We start from the raw sequence: 19,531 nt of genomic DNA, 5'->3' as shown, positions 1-19,531 counted from the left end.
TCAGTGTTGAGCATATATAAACGTCTCTTAGGAGGGGGTGGGGGGCTTTTTGTCACGTGGGACGGTCACCTCCCTTCCTTCACCATCATTCTCCATGGACATGGGACAAGACACGAGGAACAACAGCTGTTAGCTACTCCATGCCATGATGACTTCAGACTTTCACACAGACAGATGACTTCTACCATTCAGGACCCTGGAAAGATGAGTAACAGGAGAAGCGCTGATATCTACACATGGACACTCTGTTTGTAATTGTTTCATCGACCTTTTATGTTTTTGCTGCGATGGTGGATAACTCAATAAACCACTATACTTTCGTCAGAAAATCATGACATTTTTCTTTTAAGAATAACGCACCTGGTTAAGTCTTGATTAGATATTTTTGCTCAATAACGATTTTTAACAAGGACCCACTGATTTGTGGTGATGGCCTGCCACTGGGAGAGAAAACCTGAGAGTCGGCCCCCGACCGGAGAGCAGTCATTGTTTCTCAAGGGTCTGCTGGGGTTGGGGGACAAGGATTTTCCTGGTTTTACCCCCTTTGGGGTAGCTCCACCGACCCGTTTTACCTTTACCCCTGTAATCTCTCTGGGGTACTTGCTCACGGGAGGGACGAAAAAAGCGTTTCCTAGAGCTTCTCTGCTCCGGAAGAGCTTTCTTTTTATCTGTAGCCTTGTCTAAAATGTCATCGAGGGCTGGCCCGAACATATAATGTCCCTGAAAGGGAATACCACACAGTTTGGACTTAGAAGTTATGTCACCTCCCCAGGATTTAAGCCATAGAGCTCTCCTAGCGGAATTGGAGAGAACTGCAGACCTAGCGGCTACCCGTACAGATTCAGTGGAAGCATCCGCAAGGAACCCTGTTGCCTTCTGAAGAAGTGGTAGGGAGTTTAGAATCTCTTCCCTTGATGTCCCCTGAGAAAGGTGATTTTCTAAGATACATAACCAGAGAAATAGGGATCTGGCAACACATGTTGAGGCCACATTTGTTTTCAGTAGATTAGTAGATGTGTCCCAGGGTTTCCTTAGTAAGCTCTCGATTTTTCGATCCATAGGATCTTTGAGCAGAGAGGAATCCTCAAAGGGTAGAGCCTTTTTTTGTTACCCTGGACACCTGTACATCTACTTTAGGCATTTCTCATAAAGAACAGTCCCCATCAAGAGGGAAACGATTCTTTAATTCTGATGGGACACTCAAACCTTTCTCAGGTAGGCCCCACTCATGAAGGACAAGATTTTCAATATTTTCATGTATAGGGAACCCCTTCGGGGTCCTAGGCTTTAACCCCCCAAACATATCATCCTGAACGGAGTGGCTCGCTACTCCTCCACCCCCATGGTGCCCCTCACCATGGAAATTAGCTCTTCCATATGTTCGGAAAAGAAGAGATATTTTTTATTATCAGATTTGGGGGTGGAAGTAGAATCCTCATTCTCCCAAATGTCCTCTGAACCCGACGTATGGATTTTGCCCGAGTCAGAATCATTAGGAGCCATCTTCCTTTTCTTAGGAGGAGGGGGCTGTGGTGTCGGGGCCTGAGACAGGGCCACCATAGAGGACTGAACCTCCTGTCTGATGAGGGTTCTGATGCTGTCCAGAAGAGAGGGCCGTTCACTACGCAGCACTTCATCCATGCATGGTTGGCAGAGCTTTTTCTTATAAGCGGAGGGAAGCGTGGACGGACATGCACCACACTTGCGGCTGGGCATCTTATCCTTTCTAGGGGCAAGGACCTTGTCTCCCTAAAACGAGAGAGAAAGGTAGACTAAGTCACTTCATAAATAACTGGACAGCAAGGGACCTCATCCACTACTTACAGTAGGAGGGTGAACGCTGGGATCTGCAGAAGCAGAGTGCAGGGGTTTGTCACCGTCCATAAGGTCAGTCAGTCACAAAGGGACATAGACAGAGGCCATACCTGGAGGCTTCCCCCTGACCAGGAATATATATGTATCGAGGTCGCCAGCGAGTTTAGTGCTCCTCCTCCTCCCTAGGGTCTGTAGGGGGTGATGTCAGCAACGCCCGTCATAGCTGCCGCAGGATCAGGACGCCGGCCGGCGCGCGTGTGTGCTCCAGCGCATGGAGACGAAACCGGAAGTTTGGGCGCGTCACTTCCGATGCGCACACGCAGCCTCCGGCAGCAGCAAGGAGAGAGCCAAGGAGCTACAGGAGGACCCCGGTGCACTTCACTGCCCTGCTTTACCCCACAAGGAGGCGCAGGAAGGGCAGGATAGGGGTCCCAAGTCACGCGGAGATGGGAGCAGTCGCAGGAGGAGAGCGGAGCCTCCGACCTCGACTGCCCGTCATATGAAGGTAACAGCGCTCCCGATCGCCGGCCACGGCATCACTATCAGAGAGCCTCTTCATGCCCCATAGGGGACAGGAAAAACACTGGTGGTTGCAGGAAGGGGAGGGGTATTTAACCTCTTTGTTTCCTGTCCCCTATTAGGGCGGGGAGACATCCTCCGATACTGCTGTCGCGGAAGGTGACTGGAGAATGACCAGATCAGAAGCAGCTGCATGTTTTTGACCAGTTTAGAAAGGGTTGCTAACCTTATCAGCACCAGAGGAAACTAAATTTAATATGAGACACAAATCAAACCATCTCTAAAGACCTGCGATTCATTACCCGACGTGACCGTCTAACTCCAGGTCTACCAGGGAGACGTGATACCCTTGTGACAATCATGCTACGGGGTTATTTTGCAGCCAATGGCACGGGGAACATTTCATGGTTAGAGGGAAAAATGGATTCAATGAAATTTCAACAATTCTTGATGCAAGCATAACACCATCTATAAAAAAGCTGAAGTTGAAAAGAGGATGGCTTCTACAAATGGATAATGATCCTAAACACACTTCAAAATTCACAATAGACAACCTGAAAAAGAGCAAGCTGAAGGTTTTATAATGGCTCTCACAGTCCTCTGATCTGAGCATCATTGAAAATCTGTGGCTAGAGTTCAAAATAGCAGTGTAGCTCAAAATAGCAGTGTATGCAAGACAACCCAGGAATCTCACAAAACTGGAAGAACTTGCCAAGGAAGAATGGATTACAGATTCTTGGCTGCTACAAAAAGTGTTTACAAGCTGTGATACTTTCTAAAGGGGTGCTACTAGGTACTAACAATACAGGGTGCTCACACTTTTACATGAGACCAATGTTCATTTTGTAATTTTTAAAATTTAAAACATGGAACTATATATAGTTTTGCCTAAAATACAAAGTAAATGTGTCACCTTCAACTATAGGCCTTTCAGAGATCATTTCATCTTCATTCATCGATTAACTGATAACAGTAATTTTGACCAGGGGTGCCCAAACTTTTACATGCCACTGTATATATGCAGCCCACTCAGCAGACACATTATATACAGTATACACACATTATAGACACAGCTCTGCAGCACACAGTTACACACACAGCTTTGCAGCACACAGTTACACACACATTGGTATACACACTGCAGCACAGACTGGTACACATATAGCAATGCAGCACAAGCACAGCTCTGCAGCACACACCTATTACACACATAACTCTGCAACACACACAGCTCTGCAGCACACACCTATTACATACATAGCTCTGCAGCACACACCAGTACGCACACAGCTCTGCAGCACACACTGGTATACATACAGCTCTACAGCACACACCTATTACACACATAGCTCTGCAGCACACACTGGTACACACACAGCTCTGCAGCACACACTGGTACACGCACAGCTCTGCAGTACACTGGTACACGCACAGCTCTGCAGTACACTGGTACACACACAGCTCTGCAGCACACACTGGTACACCACAGCTCTGCAGCACACACTGGTACACACACAGCTCTGCAGCACACTGGTACACACACAGCTCTGCAGCACACACTGGTACACACACAGCTCTGCAGCACACACTGGTTCACACACACAGCTCTGCAGCACCACAGCACACATCTATTACACATATAGTTCTGAAGCACACACTGGTACACCACAGCTCTGCAGCACACTGGTTCACACACACAGCTCTGCAGCACACATCTATTACACATATAGTTCTGAAGCACACACAGGTACCCACACACAGCTCTGCAGCACACACTGGTATAAACAGCTCTTCAGCACACACTAGTACGCATACAGCTCTGTAGCACACACAGCTCTGCAGCACACACTGGTACGCACACAGCTCTGCAACACACAATGGTACGCACACAGCTCCGCAGCACACAGTGGTACGCACACAGCTCCGCAGCACACAACGGTACACACACAGCTCCTCAGCACACAACGGTACGCACACAGCTCCGCAGCACACAATGGTAAGCACACAGCTCTGCAGCACACACCTATTACACACATAGCTCTGCAGCACACACTGGTACACACACAGCTCTGCAGAACACACTGTGGTACACCACAGCTCTGCAGCACACACTGGTACACACACAGCTCCGCAGCACACAATGGTACGCACACAGCTCCGCAGCACACAATGGTACGCACACAGCTCCGCAGCACACACTGGTACACACAGAGCTCTGCAGCACACAGCTATTACACACATAGCTCTGCAGCACACACTGGTACACACACACACAGCTCTGCAGCACAAACTGGTACACACACAGCTCTGCAGCACACTGGTTCACACACACAGCTCTACAGCACACACCTATTACACACATAGCTCTGCAGCACACAATGGTACGCACACAGCTCCGCAGCACACAATGGTACGCACACAGCTCCGCAGAACACACTGGTACACACAGAGCTCTGCAGCACACAGCTATTACACACATAGCTCTGCAGCACACACTGGTACACACACACACAGCTCTGCAGCACACACTGGTACACACACAGCGCTGCAGCACACACTGGTACGCACATATCTCTGCAGCACACACCTATTACACACATATCTCTGCAGCACACACTGGTACACACACAGCTCTGCAGCACACACTGGTACACACAGAGCTCTGCAGCACACACTGGTACACACACAGCTCTGCAGCACACACTGGTACACACAGAGCTCTGCAGCACACACTGGTACACACAGAGCTCTGCAGCACACACTGGTACACACAGAGCTCTGCAGCACACACTGGTACACACAGAGCTCTGCAGCACACACTGGTACACACAGAGCTCTGCAGCACACACTGGTACACACACAGCTCTGCAGCACACACTGGTACACACACAGCTCTGCAGCACACACTGGTACACACACAGCTCTGCAGCACACACTGGTACACACACAGCTCTGCAGCACACACTGGTACACACACAGCTCTGCAGCACACACCTATTACACATAGCTCTGCAGCACACACCTATTACACATAGCTCTGCAGCACACACCTATTACACATAGCTCTGCAGCACACACTGGTACACACAGAGCTCTGCAGCACACACCTATTACACACATAGCTCTGCAGCACACACTGGTACACACAGAGCTCTGCAGCACACACCTATTACACATAGCTCTGCAGCACACACTGGTTCACACACAGCTCTGCAGCACACACCTATTACACACATAGCTCTGCAGCACACACTGGTACACACATAGCTCTGCAGCACACACTGGTACACACAGAGCTCTGCAGCACACACTGGTACACACAGAGCTCTGCAGCACACACTGGTACACACAGAGCTCTGCAGCACACACTGGTACACACAGAGCTCTGCAGCACACACTGGTACACACACAGCTCTGCAGCACACACTGGTACACACACAGCTCTGCAGCACACACTGGTACACACACAGCTCTGCAGCACACACTGGTACACACACAGCTCTGCAGCACACACTGGTACACACACAGCTCTGCAGCACACACTGGTACACACAAGGCTCTGCAGCACACACTGGTACACACACAGCTCTGCAGCACACACCTATTACACATAGCTCTGCAGCACACACCTATTACACATAGCTCTGCAGCACACACTGGTACACACACAGCTCTGCAGCACACACTGGTACACACAAGGCTCTGCAGCACACACTGGTACACACACAGCTCTGCAGCACACACCTATTACACATAGCTCTGCAGCACACACCTATTACACATAGCTCTGCAGCACACACCTATTACACATAGCTCTGCAGCACACACTGGTACACACAGAGCTCTGCAGCACACACTGGTACACACAGAGCTCTGCAGCACACACCTATTACACACAGAGCTCTGCAGCACACACTGGTACACACATAGCTCTGCAGCACACACTGGTACACACAGAGCTCTGCAGCACACACCTATTACACACAGAGCTCTGCAGCACACACTGGTACACACATAGCTCTGCAGCACACACTGGTACACACAGAGCTCTGCAGCACACACCTATTACACACACAGCTCTGCAGCACACACTGGTACACACAGAGCTATGCAGCACACACCTATTACACACACAGCTCTGCAGCACACACTGGTACACACATAGCAGGACTGTTCAGTGTTCACGCACTTCCGGCAATAATATACACTCATCTATGACCTGAGACCGGGCTCCTCCCTCACATGTGACCGATCACATGATCATGACGTCACCCAGCTATTGTCATGTGACTGATCCCTTTCTCGTCATGGCTGATGATATGCAGGGACTGTCTGCCTTTACAGCTCAGGTTAGCGGCTCCTTCCGTTCCCCTCCGTGCATCACTGCCGCAGCTGTGTGTGATGGGAGCTGGCACCGTCTGCGGCTGACACCGCCTGTGTGTGTCTGGCACTGAGCCTCCCGTGATTGCAGGCACAATGCCCCGTGTGAGCCGGCGCTGCACAATGCCCCCGGACAGTTTGTCAGTAATGTGTAGCAATGTGTCCAGCACCGCAGCCTGCTGTAAGGCAGTGCCGGCTCCTGTCACCTGCGGAGCGCCACACAGGACCAATCTCCTCACTGCTTTCATTAGCTCACCTGCTTAAGAAGTGGAAGCTGTAATCTGATTGGTTACTGTAATGTTTATGACTCTTGACAGTAGTGTGGCGCAAGGTGTGCTGCAAAGTTATTATATGTGTGTACAGAGGAAGTGAATGGGGCAGGCCTAGAGCAGAAGGCTATGCCCAGAGCGCAGGCTATGCCCAGAACGGAAGGCTATGCCCAGAGCGCAGGCTATGCCCAGAACGGAATGCTAGGCCCAGAGCGCAGGCTATGCCCAGAACGGAATGCTAGGCCCAGAGCGCAGGCTATGCCCAGAACGGAATGCTAGGCCCAGAGCAGAAGGCTATGCCCAGAGCTGAAGGCTATGCCCAGAGCAGAAGGCTATGCCCAGAGCGCAGGCTAGGCCCAGAGCGCAGGCTAGGCCCAGAGCGGAAGGCTATGCCCAGAGCGTAAGCTATGCACAGTGCAGGCTATGCCCAGAACAGAAGGCTAGGCCCAGAGCGCAGGCTAGGCCCAGAGCGGAAGGCTATGCCCAGAGCGCAGGCTAGGCCCAGAGCGCAAGCTATGCACAGCGCAGGCTATGCCACTGTTGGACCTGTGAGACCACTGCTAATAAGGTCATCTAGTGCTTTGCTATGTGTGAGATAGGTCGTCAATGTCAGATCAGTGGGGGCCATCGCTCTGCTCCGACGGCGGAGGGACCAGCTCAGTATAAGCACGACTCACCACAGCGCCATACACTGACTAGTGGCTGTCACTGAGCACCTCAGACAAACCCTTGGGAAAGTGCTTCCAATGGCTCTCGGCCACCTCTGGTGTGGGGAGATGGCCCTGGGGCGGCCATACGATGGCGGGAGAATATCATACAGGGGTTCCTCTATTAGAGTTACGGCCGGCGTCATGTAGATGCTTTGTGCTGCTGTCCAGACCAGGTCCAAGCGCACAGTAACAATTCCGTGGCATCGCACCCTCTGTGCCGATCCATTACTGCTTTTGTGCTTTTTGGTCTAGTATTTGGTGTTTCTTTGCGGCGTCTTCTTCTAATTTGCACTTTTTTGTGTTCGCTCTTCTGTTTATAGTCTCCATTGTAGGTTTCCGGCTGATACATCAATTGCCACTTTGTAAAGAGTTTCCCTTGTCCACACCACCACCCGATCTCATTTGATGTACCGTAGGGACATTTTTGCACAAAGATTTGCGGCATTTTTGTGGAACTTGCTATTTTGTGCACTAAAAAGTTGCAAAAAAAATCCTCAGTAAAAGACAAAAGTAAAGAGAATTCTTGATATGGCGCAAAACCATGAACAGGAAAGTGAGTGGGAAAATAAATAGAAATGCTGAATCAGGCCTTATGTCATTGGGCCAAAGTGGCGCTTCAGTTGCGGAGTCCGGGGCTCCTTCAGTCTCCAGGTCTGGTGTCGCACTGTAAGACACACAAACATCACGAGGCCAACATTATACAAAATCCATCCCCCCAAGTCCACTTTCTCAGCCTCAAGGAACACGATTGTCCTGTTGACCCCTACAGCAGGTAGCTTAGTTTACTTTCCACCCCGCTGAAGCCATTTTTCACGTTTTTCCATGGATTGTTGCCTCAGTACTCTGTAAGAACAGCAATTCTGTCCTCAATCTTCCAGCACCAGATAGTATAATATCCGCCCGCACTTACTGTTACCTTCCTCACATTTTGTCCCTTTGTGCCTCTTCTCATTGCGGACAGTTATGTGACCACCCATTCCCCAATGGCTTCCTGCTGTGCCCGGCTAATAGACCCATGAGGAGACGCCGCTCTTGTGCCATGTCCTCTTCACAGAAGCTCATCTGACCTCCACTGCTGATGCTTGCCCTGTATGTTCAGGCCCAAATATACCACTATATAACCCACATATCGATAAACCGAAAGAATCTGCGAACAGACGTCCTGAAGGAATTGGGAACAAAGGAGAGTATAGCTGTTAGGCATTATCACTGGGAGGCTTTGGGGTACGTACACGAATTCTTGGAACATTGTTTTATGCTGGAGCTACATGATGAATATGACTGGCCAAACAATGCTATGTGTTGGTGCCACATCCCAGCACAATATAAGTAAAGTAAGTTGTATTGTGGCTCTGATGGTACCGCGACAGTCAAGTCACAAAAAGCAGCAGCACATGGCGATCTCTGTGGCCCCAATCTAAAACGTTTTAAAACTTGTTTGCAATTTTTTAACATTTGGCCTCTATAGTAATATACTGCAGAGGCTAAAAAGTACCAAGCGGGCATTGGAGAATGGGCCCATCTGATAAGCCTTTGTGCCTGCTACAGGCCTTCATAGGGTACAGATCAATGATGGCCGTCATATGAGCCCTGCCATAGGAGTGCTGCACAATGCGGAAAATAAGTATTTGATCCCTTGCTGATTTTGTAAGTTTGCCCACTGACAAAGACATGAACAGTCTATAATTTTAAGGGTGGGCTAATTTTAACATTGAGAGATAGAATATCAAAAATAAAATCCAGAAAATCACACTGTATAAATTATATAAATTTTTTTGCATTTTGCAGTGAGAAATAAGTATTTGATCCCTCTGGCAAACAAGACTTAATACTTGTTGGCAAAACCCTTGTTGGCAAGCACAGCAGTCAGATGTTTTTTGTAGTTGATGATGAGGTTTGCGCACATGTCAGGAGGAATTTTGGTCCACTTCTCTTTGCAGGTCATCTCTAAATCATTAAGATTTTGAGGTTATCACTTGGCAACTCAGAGCTTCAACTCCCTCCATAAGTTTTCTATGGGATTAAGGTCTGAAGACTGGCTAGGCCACTTCATGACCTTAATGTGCTTCTTTTTGAGCCACTTCTTTGTTGCTTTGGCTATATGTTTTGGGTCATTGTCTTGCTTGAAGACCCAACCACGACTCATTTTTAATGTCCTGGCGGAGGAAAGGAGGTTGTCACTCAGGATTTTACAGTACATGGCTCCATCCATTCTCCTATTGATGCGGTGAAGTAGTTCTGTGCCCTTAGCAGAAAAACACCCCCAAAACATAATGTTTCCACCTCCATGCTTGACAGTGGGGACAGTGTTCTTTGGGTTATAGGCAGCATTTCTCTTCCTCTAAACTCGGCGAGTTGAGTTAATGCCAAAGAGTTCAATTTTTGTCTCATCTGAACACAGCACGTTCTATCACTCACAGAATCATCCAGGTGTTCATTTGCAAACTTCAGACGGCCTGCACATGTGCCTTCTTGAGCAGGAAGACCTTGTGGGCACTGCAGGATTTTAAACCTCTACGGTGTAATGTGTTACCAATGGTTTTCTTGTTGACTGTGGTCCCAGCTGCCTTGAGATCATTAACAAGTTCCCCATCTAGTTTTAGGCTGATCTCTCACCTTCCTCATGATCAAGGATACCCCATGAGGTGAGATTGACAGTTATTTTGTATTTCTTTCCTTTTTCTTACTATTGCACCAACAGTTGTTTCCTTCTCATCCAGCGTTTTACTTATGGTTTTGTAGCCCATTCCAACTTTGTGCAGGTCTATGATTGTCCCTGACATCCTTATAAAGCTCTTTGGTCTTGCCCATGTTGTAGAGGTTAGAGTGTGACTGATTAATGGAGTATGTGGACAGGAGTCTTTTATAAAGGTGAGTATGGAAGACAGCTGTCTTTAATGCAGGGAGTGAATTAATTAGGAGCCTATAACTCAGGGGTGGGGAACTTCAGGCCCCAGGGCCATTTACGGCCCTCCATGACTTTTTATCAGGTGCCTAAACAGATTCTCAGGGACCGCATTCTTGGGCAGTGAGCTGTATTTTGATTGCCACAAGCTCATTAATGTCTTCTTGCTCTGTTAGCACACACACACACACACGCACACACACACACACGCAGTGTTCACTACTGAACAACATAGGGCATGCAATAACAGATTATGTCCTGAAACCAGTGCCAGAGTCAGGATGTACTCTGTGGGCGGAGTTTGTACGGCCCCCGAAGGATGGTATAAATATCCAAATGGCCCTTCGCAAAAAAAAGATTCCCCAGCCCTGCTCTAACTGGTCTGTAGGAGCCAGAACTCTTAATGGTTGGTAGGGGATCAAATACTTATTTCTCACTGCAAAATGTAAATACATTTTATAAATTATATAAATGTGATTTAATGAATTTTATTTTTGTTATTCCATCTTTCAATGTTAATATTAACTTACCCTTAAAATTATAGACTGTTCATGTCTTTGTCAGTGGGCAAACTTACAAAATCAGCAAGGGATCAAATACTTATTTCCCCCACTGTACATGTGTGTTACTGACTGTGTATCTACATATCAGCCCTGCCATAGGAGTGTCGCAGCCCTATAAGAGTACATGTGTGTTTCTGACTGTACAGTTGTGCTCAAAAGTTTACATACCCTGTCACAATTTTTGCTTTCTTGGCCTCGTATGAATGATAACACCAAAACTTTTTCTCCACTCATGGTTAGTGGTTGTGTGAATCCATTTATTGTCAAACTACTGTGTTTTCTCTTTTTAACCCCTTAGTGACAGAGCCAATTTGGTACTTAATGACCAGGCCAATTTTTGCAATTCTGACCACTGTCACTTTATGAGGTTATAACTCTGGAACGCTTCAACGGATCCCGCTGATTCTGAGATTGTTTTTTCGTGACATATTGTACTTCATGTTAGTGGTAACATTTCTTCGATATTACTTGCGATTATTTATGAAAAAAAACGGAAATATGGCGAAAATTTTTAAAATTTTGCAATTTTCAAACTTTGTATTTTTATGCCCTTAAATCAGAGAGATATGTCACGAAAAATAGTTAATAAATAACATTTCCCACATGTCTACTTTACATCAGCACAATTTTGGAAACAAAATTTTTTTTTGTTAGGGAGTTATAAGGGTTAAAAGTTGACCAGCAATTTCTCATTTTTACAACACCATTTTTTTTAGGGACCACATCACATTTGAAGTCATTTTGAGGGGTCTATATGATAGAAAATAATGAAGTGTGACACCATTCTAAAAACTACACCCCTCAAGGTTCTCAAAACCACATTCAAGAAGTTTATTAACCCTTTACGTGCTTCACAGGAACTGAAACAATGTGGAAGGAAAAAATGAACATTTAACTTTTTTTTGCAAACATCTTAATTCAGAATCATTTTTTTTATTTTCACAAGTGTAAAAACAGAAATGTAACCATAAATTTTGTTATGCAATTTCTCCTGAATACGCCAATATGTGGGGGTAAACCACTGTTAGGGCGCACCACAGAACTTAGAAGTGAAGGAGCGCCGTTTGACTTTTTCAATGCAGAATTGGCTGGAATTGAGATCGGACGCCATGTCACGTTTAGAGAGCCCCTAATGTGCCTAAACAGTGGAAACTCCCCACAAGTGACACCATTTTGGAAACTAGACCCCTTAAGGAACTTATCTAGATGTGTGGTGAGCACTTTGAACCCCCAAGCGCTTCACAGAAGTTTATAACGTAGAGCCGTGAAAATAAAAAATCGCTTTTGTTTACACAAAAATGATCTTTTCGCCCACAAATTATTATTTTCACAAGGGTAACAGGAGAAATTAGACCACAAAAGTTGTTGTGCAATTTCTCCTGAGTACGCTGATACCCAATATGTGGGGGTAAACCACTGTTAGGGCGCACCGCAGAGCTTGGAAGAGAAGGAGTGCCTAAACAGTGGAAACCCCCCACAAGTGACCTCATTTTGGAAACTAGACCCCCCATGGAACTTATCTAGATGTGTGGTGAGAACCTTGAATGCCCAAGTGCTTCACAGAAGTTTATAATGCAGAGCCGTGAAAATAAAAAATATTTTTTTTTTCCACAAAAAAGATTTTTTATCCCCCAAGTTTTTATTTTCACAAGGGTAACAAGAGAAATTGGACTGCAATAGTTGTTGTCCAATTTATCCCGAGTACGCTGATGCCCCATATGTGGGGGTAACCCACTGTTTGGGCGCACGGCAGAGCTCAGAAGGGAGGGAGCACCATTTGACTTTTTGAGCGCAAAATTGGCTGTCGTGTTTGGAGACCCCCTGATGTACCTAAACAGTGGAAACCCCCCAATTCTAGCTCCAACCCTAACCCCAACACACCCCTAACCCTAATCCCAACCTGATCCATAATCCTAATCACTAACCCTAACCATAATCACAACCCTTACCCCAAAACAACCCTAATGTCAACCCTAACCATAACCCTAATCAAAACCCTAAATCCAACACACCCCTAATCCTAATCTCAACCCTAACCTCAAACCTAACCCTAATCCCAATACACCCCTAATCACAACCCTAACCTTAACCCTAATCCCAAACCTAACCCTAATCCCAAGCGTAACCCTAATGCCAACCCTAATACCAACCCTAATCCAAACCCTAACCCTAATCCCAGCTCTAACCCTAACTTTAGCCCCAACCCTAGCCCTAACTTTAGCCCCAACCCTAACCCTAGCCCTAAGGCTACTTTCACACTTGCGTCGTTTGGCATTCCGTCGCAATCCGTCGTTTTGGACAAGAAACGGATCCTGCAAATGTGCCCGCAGGATGCATTTTTTGCCCATAGACTTGTATTGCCGACGGATCGTGACGGATGGCCACACGTCGCGTCCGTCGTGCACTGGATCAGTTTTTGGCGGAGCGTCGGCACAAAAAAACGTTCAATGAAACTTTTTTTGTACGTCGCATCCGCCATTTCTGACTGCGCATGCGTGGCCGTAACTCCGCCCCCTCCTCCCCAGGACATAGATTGGGCAGCGGATGCGTTGAAAAACTACAGCTGCTGCCCACGTTGTGCACAATTTTCACAACGTGCGTCGGTATGTCGGGCCGACGCATTGCGACGGCCCCGTACCGACGTAAGTGTGAAAATTAAGTAAGTGTAAATTAAATTTAGCCCCAACCCTAACCCTAAATTTAGCCCCAGCCCTAACCCTATCCCTAACCCCAACCCTACCCCTAACCCTACCCCTAACCCTACCGCTAACCCTACCCCTAACCCTAATTTTAGCCCCAACTGCTGTTCTCCTGCCGGCAGATGGAGACAGATGGCGGGCGCACTGCGCATGCGCCCGCCATTTTCTTCTGCCGGCAGCCAGGAGGAGCAGCAAGAGGATCCAGGGACCTAGGTGAGTATGCTAGGGTCCCCGAATCCCCCTATTTCTCTGTCCTCTGATGTGCGATCACATCAGAGGACAGAGAATTACACTTTACTTTTTTTTTTTGCGGTCGCCGGTAAACAGTTAATTACCGGCGATCGCAAAACAGGGGTCGGTAATACCGACCCTGATCATGCTCTTTGGGGTCTCGGCTACCCCCGGCAGCCGAGACCCCAAAGATTCTCCCGGTGCCGGCCGGCGGGCGCACTGCGCATGCGCCCGCCATTTTGAAGATGGCGGCGCCCACCGGGAGACACGAGGAGCATCGGGGGAGCTAGGTGAGTATTGGGGGGCCACCTGGGACCCCCTTTCTCTGTCCTCCGATGTGCGATCACATCGGAGGACAGAGAAATTAAAAAGAGATCACGTTTTTTTTTTTTTTGCGATCGCCGGTAAACGGTTAATTACCGGTGATCGCAAATGCGGGGTGGGTTAAAAACCCCCCGAATCATGTTCTCTGGGGTCTCGGCTACCCCCGGCAGCCGAGACCCCGGAGAAAATCGGCCTCAGGGGGGCGCTATTGACTTTTTCCACAGCGCCGTTAATTAACGGCGCTGTGGTTTAAGTACCCTTAGCGGCCGCCGTTAAAAGACGTATCGGCGGTCGCTAAGGGGTTAAATCATAATGACAGCCCAAAACATCCAAATGACCCTGATCAGAAGTTCACATGCCCCATTTATTAAAACCATGTATTGCCCCCTCTAACATCATTGACATCTTGAAGTCTTTTGTGGCAGTTGTGGACGAGGTTCTTTATTTTCTCAGATGGTAAAGATGCCCACTCTTCTAGGCAAAAAGCCTCACTTCCTGTAAATTCATTGGCTGTCTATCATGAACTGTGTGCTTGTGATCTCCCCAGAGTGGCTCACTGATATTGAGGTCAGGAGACAGAGATGGCCACTCCAGAGCCTTCACTTTGTTCTGCTGTAGCCAGTGACATGGCCTATACATGTGTGTGTCTGATTGTGTATCTACATTTGAGCCCTGCCATAGGAGTGCTGCAGCCCTATACATGTGTGTTTCTCACTGTGTATCTACAACCCCTGGCAAAAATTATGGAATCACCGGCCTTGGAGGATGTTCATTCAGATCACAGACATGGCACAAAACTAAAGTCATTTCAAATGGCAACTTTCTGGCTTTAAGAAACACTAAAAGAAATCAAGAACAAGAAATGTTGGTAGTCAGTAATGGTTACTTTTTTAACCAAGCATAGGGAAAAATTATGGAATCCCTCAATTCTGAGGAAAAAATTATGGAATCATGAAAAACAAACAAACAAAAAACACTGCAAAACATCACTAGTATTTTGTTGCACCACCTCTGGCTTTTATAACAGCTTGCAGTCTCTGAGGCATGGACTTAATGAGTGTCACAGTACTATTCATCAATCTGGCTCCAACGTTCTCTGATTGCTGTTGCCAGATCAGCTTTGCAGGTTGGAGCCTTGTCATGGACCATTTTCTTCAACTTCCACCAAAGGTTTTCAATTGGATTGAGATCCGGACTATTTGCAGGCCATGACATTGACCTTATGTGTCTTTTTTTAAGGAATGTTTTCACAATTTTTGCTCTATGGCAGGATGAATTATCATCATAAAATAATGATTTCATCATCCCCAAACATCCTTTCAATTGATGGGATAAGAAAAGTGTCCAAAATATCAACATAAACTTGTGTTTAGGTGTTAATGTTCCTGTTTTGGAGATATATTGCTTTAGGTTTCTGGTCTTGACGCTTTGATGTCTTCCTTGGTTTACCAGTATGTTTGCCTTTAACAACCTTCCTATGTTGTTTGTATTTGGTCCAGATTTTAGACACAGCTGACTGTGAACAACCAACTTCTTTTGCAACATTTAGTGATGATTTACCCTCTTTTAAGAATTTGATAATCCTCTCCTTTCTTTCAATTGACATCTCTTCTGTTGGAGCCATGATTCATGTCAGTCCACTTGGTGCAACAGCTCTCCAAGGTGTGATCACTACTTTTTAGATGCAGACTAACGAGCAGATCTAATTTGATGCAGGTGTTTAGGCACATCAGGGCGTCTCCAATCACGACATGGCGCCACCATTGATTCCAGCCAATCTTGCATTCAAAAAGTCAAATGGTGCTCCCTCCCTTCCGAGCCTCGACGTGCGCCAAAACAGTGGTTTACTCAAACATATGGGGCATAAGCGTACTCAGGAAAAATTGTACAACAATTTTGGGGGTCTAATTTCTCCTGTTATCCTTGGAAAAAAAAAAAAAAAAATGGGGGCTTAAAAAATTATTAATGATTTTTTATTTTCACAGCTCTGCGTTATAAACTTCTGTGAAGCACTTGGGGGTTCAAAGTGCTCACCACACATCTAGATAAGTTCTTTTAGAGGTCTAGTTTCCAAAATGGGGTCACTTGTGGGGGGTTTCTACTGTTTAGGTACATCAGGGGCTCAGCAAACGCAACGTGACGCCCCCAGACCATTCCATCAAAGTCTGCATTTCAAAACGTCACTACTTCCTTTCTGAGCCCTGACGTGCGCCCAAACAGTGGTTTACCCCCACATAGGGGGTATCAGCATACTCAGGACAAACTGGACAACAACTATTGTGGTTCAGTTTCTCCTGTTACCCTTGTGAAAATAAAAAATTGCGGGCTAAAAAATCATTTAGGAGGAAAGAAAAATTATTTTTTATTTTCACAGGTCTGCGTTATAAACTTCTGTGAAGCACTTGGGGGTTCAAAGTGCTCACCACACATCTAGATAAGTTCCTTGGGGGCTCTAGTTTCCAAAATGGGGTCAACTGTGGCGGGTTTCTACTGTTTAGGCACATCAGGGGCTCGGCAAACGTAACATGATGCCCACAGACCATTCCATCAAAGTCTGCATTCCAAAATATCACTACTTCTCTTCTGAGCGCTGCCATGCGCCCAAACAGTGGTTTACCCCCACATATGGGGTATCAACGTACTCAGGACAAACTAGAAAACAACATTTGGGGTCCAATTTCTCCTGTTACCCTTGTGAAAATAAAAAATTACGGGCTAAAATATAATTTTTGAGTAAAGAAAAATGATTTTATATTTTCATGGCTCTTCGTTATAAACTTCTGTGAAGCACATGGGGGTTCAAAGTGCTCACCACACATCTAGATGAGTTCCATGGGGGGTCTAGTTTCCAATATGGTGTCACATGTGGGGGAGTTCAAATGTTTAGGCACACAGGGGCTCTCCAAACGCGACATGGTAACCGCTAACGATTGGAGCTAATTTTTCATTCCAAAAGTCAAATGGCGCTCCTTTCCTTCCGAGCCTTGCCATGTGCCCAAACAGTGGTTTACCCCCACGTGAGGTATCGGTGTACTCAGGAGAAATTGCCCAACAAATTTTAGTATCCATTTTATACTGTTACCCATGTGAGAAGAAAAATTGAGGCTAAAAGAATTTTCTTGTGAAAAAAAAAAAAAGTACTTTTCCTTTTTTACGGATCCATTTGTGAAGCACCTGGGGGTTGAAAGTGCTCACTATGCATCTGGATAAGTTCCTTGGGGGGGGGGGTCTAGTTTCCAAAATGGGGTCACTTGTGGGGGAGCACCAATCTTTAGGCACACAGGGGCTCCCCAAATGTGACATGCTGTCCGCTAAAGATTGGAGCCAATTTTTTATTCAAAAAGTCAAATGGTGCTCCTTACCTTCCGAGCCCTGTCGTGTGCCGAAACAGTGATTCTCCCCCATATATAGGGTATCGGCGTACTCGGGACAAATTGTACAACAACTTTCGGTGTCCAGTTTCTCCTTTTACCCTTGAGAAAATAAAACAATTGTTGCTAAAATTCATTTTTGTGACTAAAAAGTTAAATGTTCATTTTTTCCTTTTGTGTTGCTTCTGCTGCTGTGAAACACCTGAAAGTGTTAATAAACTTCTTGAATGTGGTTTTGAGCACCATGAGGGGTGCAGTTTTTAGAATGGTGTCACTTTTGGGTATTTTCAATTATAATGACCCCCAAACTCACTTCAAATGTGAGGTGGTCCCTAAAAAAATGGTTTTGTAAATTTTGTTGTAAAAATGAAAAATCGCTGGTCAAATTTTAACCCTTATAACTTCTTAACAAAATAAAAATTTGTTTCCAAAATTATGCTGATGTAAAGTAGACATGTGGGAAATGTTATTTATTAACTATTTTGTCACATGACTCTGGTTTAACAGAATAAAAATAAAAAATTTGAAAATTGCTAATTTTTTCGTAAATTTTCCGTTTTTTTCACAAATAAACGCAAAAATTATCGACCTAAATTTACGACTAACATGAAGCTCAATATGTCACGAAAAAACAGTCTCAGAATCGCTAGGATCCGTTGAAGTGTTCATGAGTTATTACCTCATAAAGTGACACTGGTCAAAATTGCAAAAAATGGCCAGGTCATTAACCCCTTTACCCCCAAGGGTGGTTTGCACGTTAATGACCGGGCCAATTTTTACAATTCTGACCACTGTCGCTTTATGATGTTTTAACTCTGGAACGCTTCAACGGATCCCGGTGATTCTGACATTGTTTTCTCGTGACATATTTTAGTTCATGATAGTGGTAAAATTTCTTTGATATTACCTGCGTTTACTTGTGAAAAAAAATGGAAATTTGGCGAAAATTTTGAAGTTTCGCAATTTTCCAAATCTGAATTTTTATGCAATTAAATCACTGAGATATGTCACACAAAATACTTAATAAGTTACATTTCCCACATGTCTACTTTACATCAGCACAATTTTGGAACCAAAATTTTTTGTTTGTAAGGGAGTTATAAGGGTTAAAAGTTGACCAGCAATTTCTCATTTTAACAACACCATTTTTTTTTAGGGACCACATCTCATTTGAAGTCATTTTGAGGGGTCTATATGATAGAAAATAACTAAGTGTGACACCATTCTAAAAACTGCACCCCTCAAGGTGCTCAAAACCACATTCAAGATGATTATTAACCCTTCACGTGTTTCACAGGAATTTTTAGAATGTTTAAATAAAAATGAACATTTAACTTTTCACAAAAAATTTACTTCATCTCCAATTTATTTTATTTTACCAAGGGTAACAGGAGAAAATGGACCCCAAAAGTTGTTGTACAATTTGTCCTGAGTACGCCGATACCCCATATGTGGGGGTTAACCACTGTTTGGGCGCATGGCTGAGCTCGGAAGCGAAGGAGCGCTATTTGACTTTTCAATGCAAAATTGACTGGAATCGAGATGGGAAGCCATGTTGCGTTTGGAGAGCCCCTGATGTGCCTAAACATTGAAACCCCCTACAAGTGACACCATTTTGGAAAGTAGACCCCCTAAGGAACTTATCTGGATGTGTGGTGAGCACTTTGACCCATTAAGTTATTCACAGAAGTTTATAATGCAGAGCCGTAAAAATAAAAAATAATATTTTTTCACAAAAATGATTT

General features: G+C 45.7%; 1 protein-coding gene across 2 annotated transcripts in view; it reads left to right on the top strand.

Annotated features, from left to right (window-relative positions):
• Nucleotides 1–6,595: 6,595 nt before the first annotated feature.
• Nucleotides 6,596–19,531, top strand: part of VPS41 (VPS41 subunit of HOPS complex) — a 354,940-nt gene continuing 342,004 nt past the window's right edge. For both annotated transcript variants that reach the window (XM_069730259.1, XM_069730260.1), the window contains exon 1: nucleotides 6,596–6,683. In XM_069730259.1, coding sequence (XP_069586360.1) covers nucleotides 6,597–6,683 — 87 coding nt within the window. In that variant the 5' untranslated portion in view covers nucleotide 6,596. The remainder of the gene's footprint in view (nucleotides 6,684–19,531) is intronic.

The sequence above is a fragment of the Ranitomeya imitator genome, chromosome 6 (genome assembly GCF_032444005.1).
Source record: "Ranitomeya imitator isolate aRanImi1 chromosome 6, aRanImi1.pri, whole genome shotgun sequence".
Taxonomy (NCBI): domain Eukaryota; kingdom Metazoa; phylum Chordata; class Amphibia; order Anura; family Dendrobatidae; genus Ranitomeya; species Ranitomeya imitator.
This window is presented reverse-complemented; position numbering and strand designations above follow the sequence as displayed.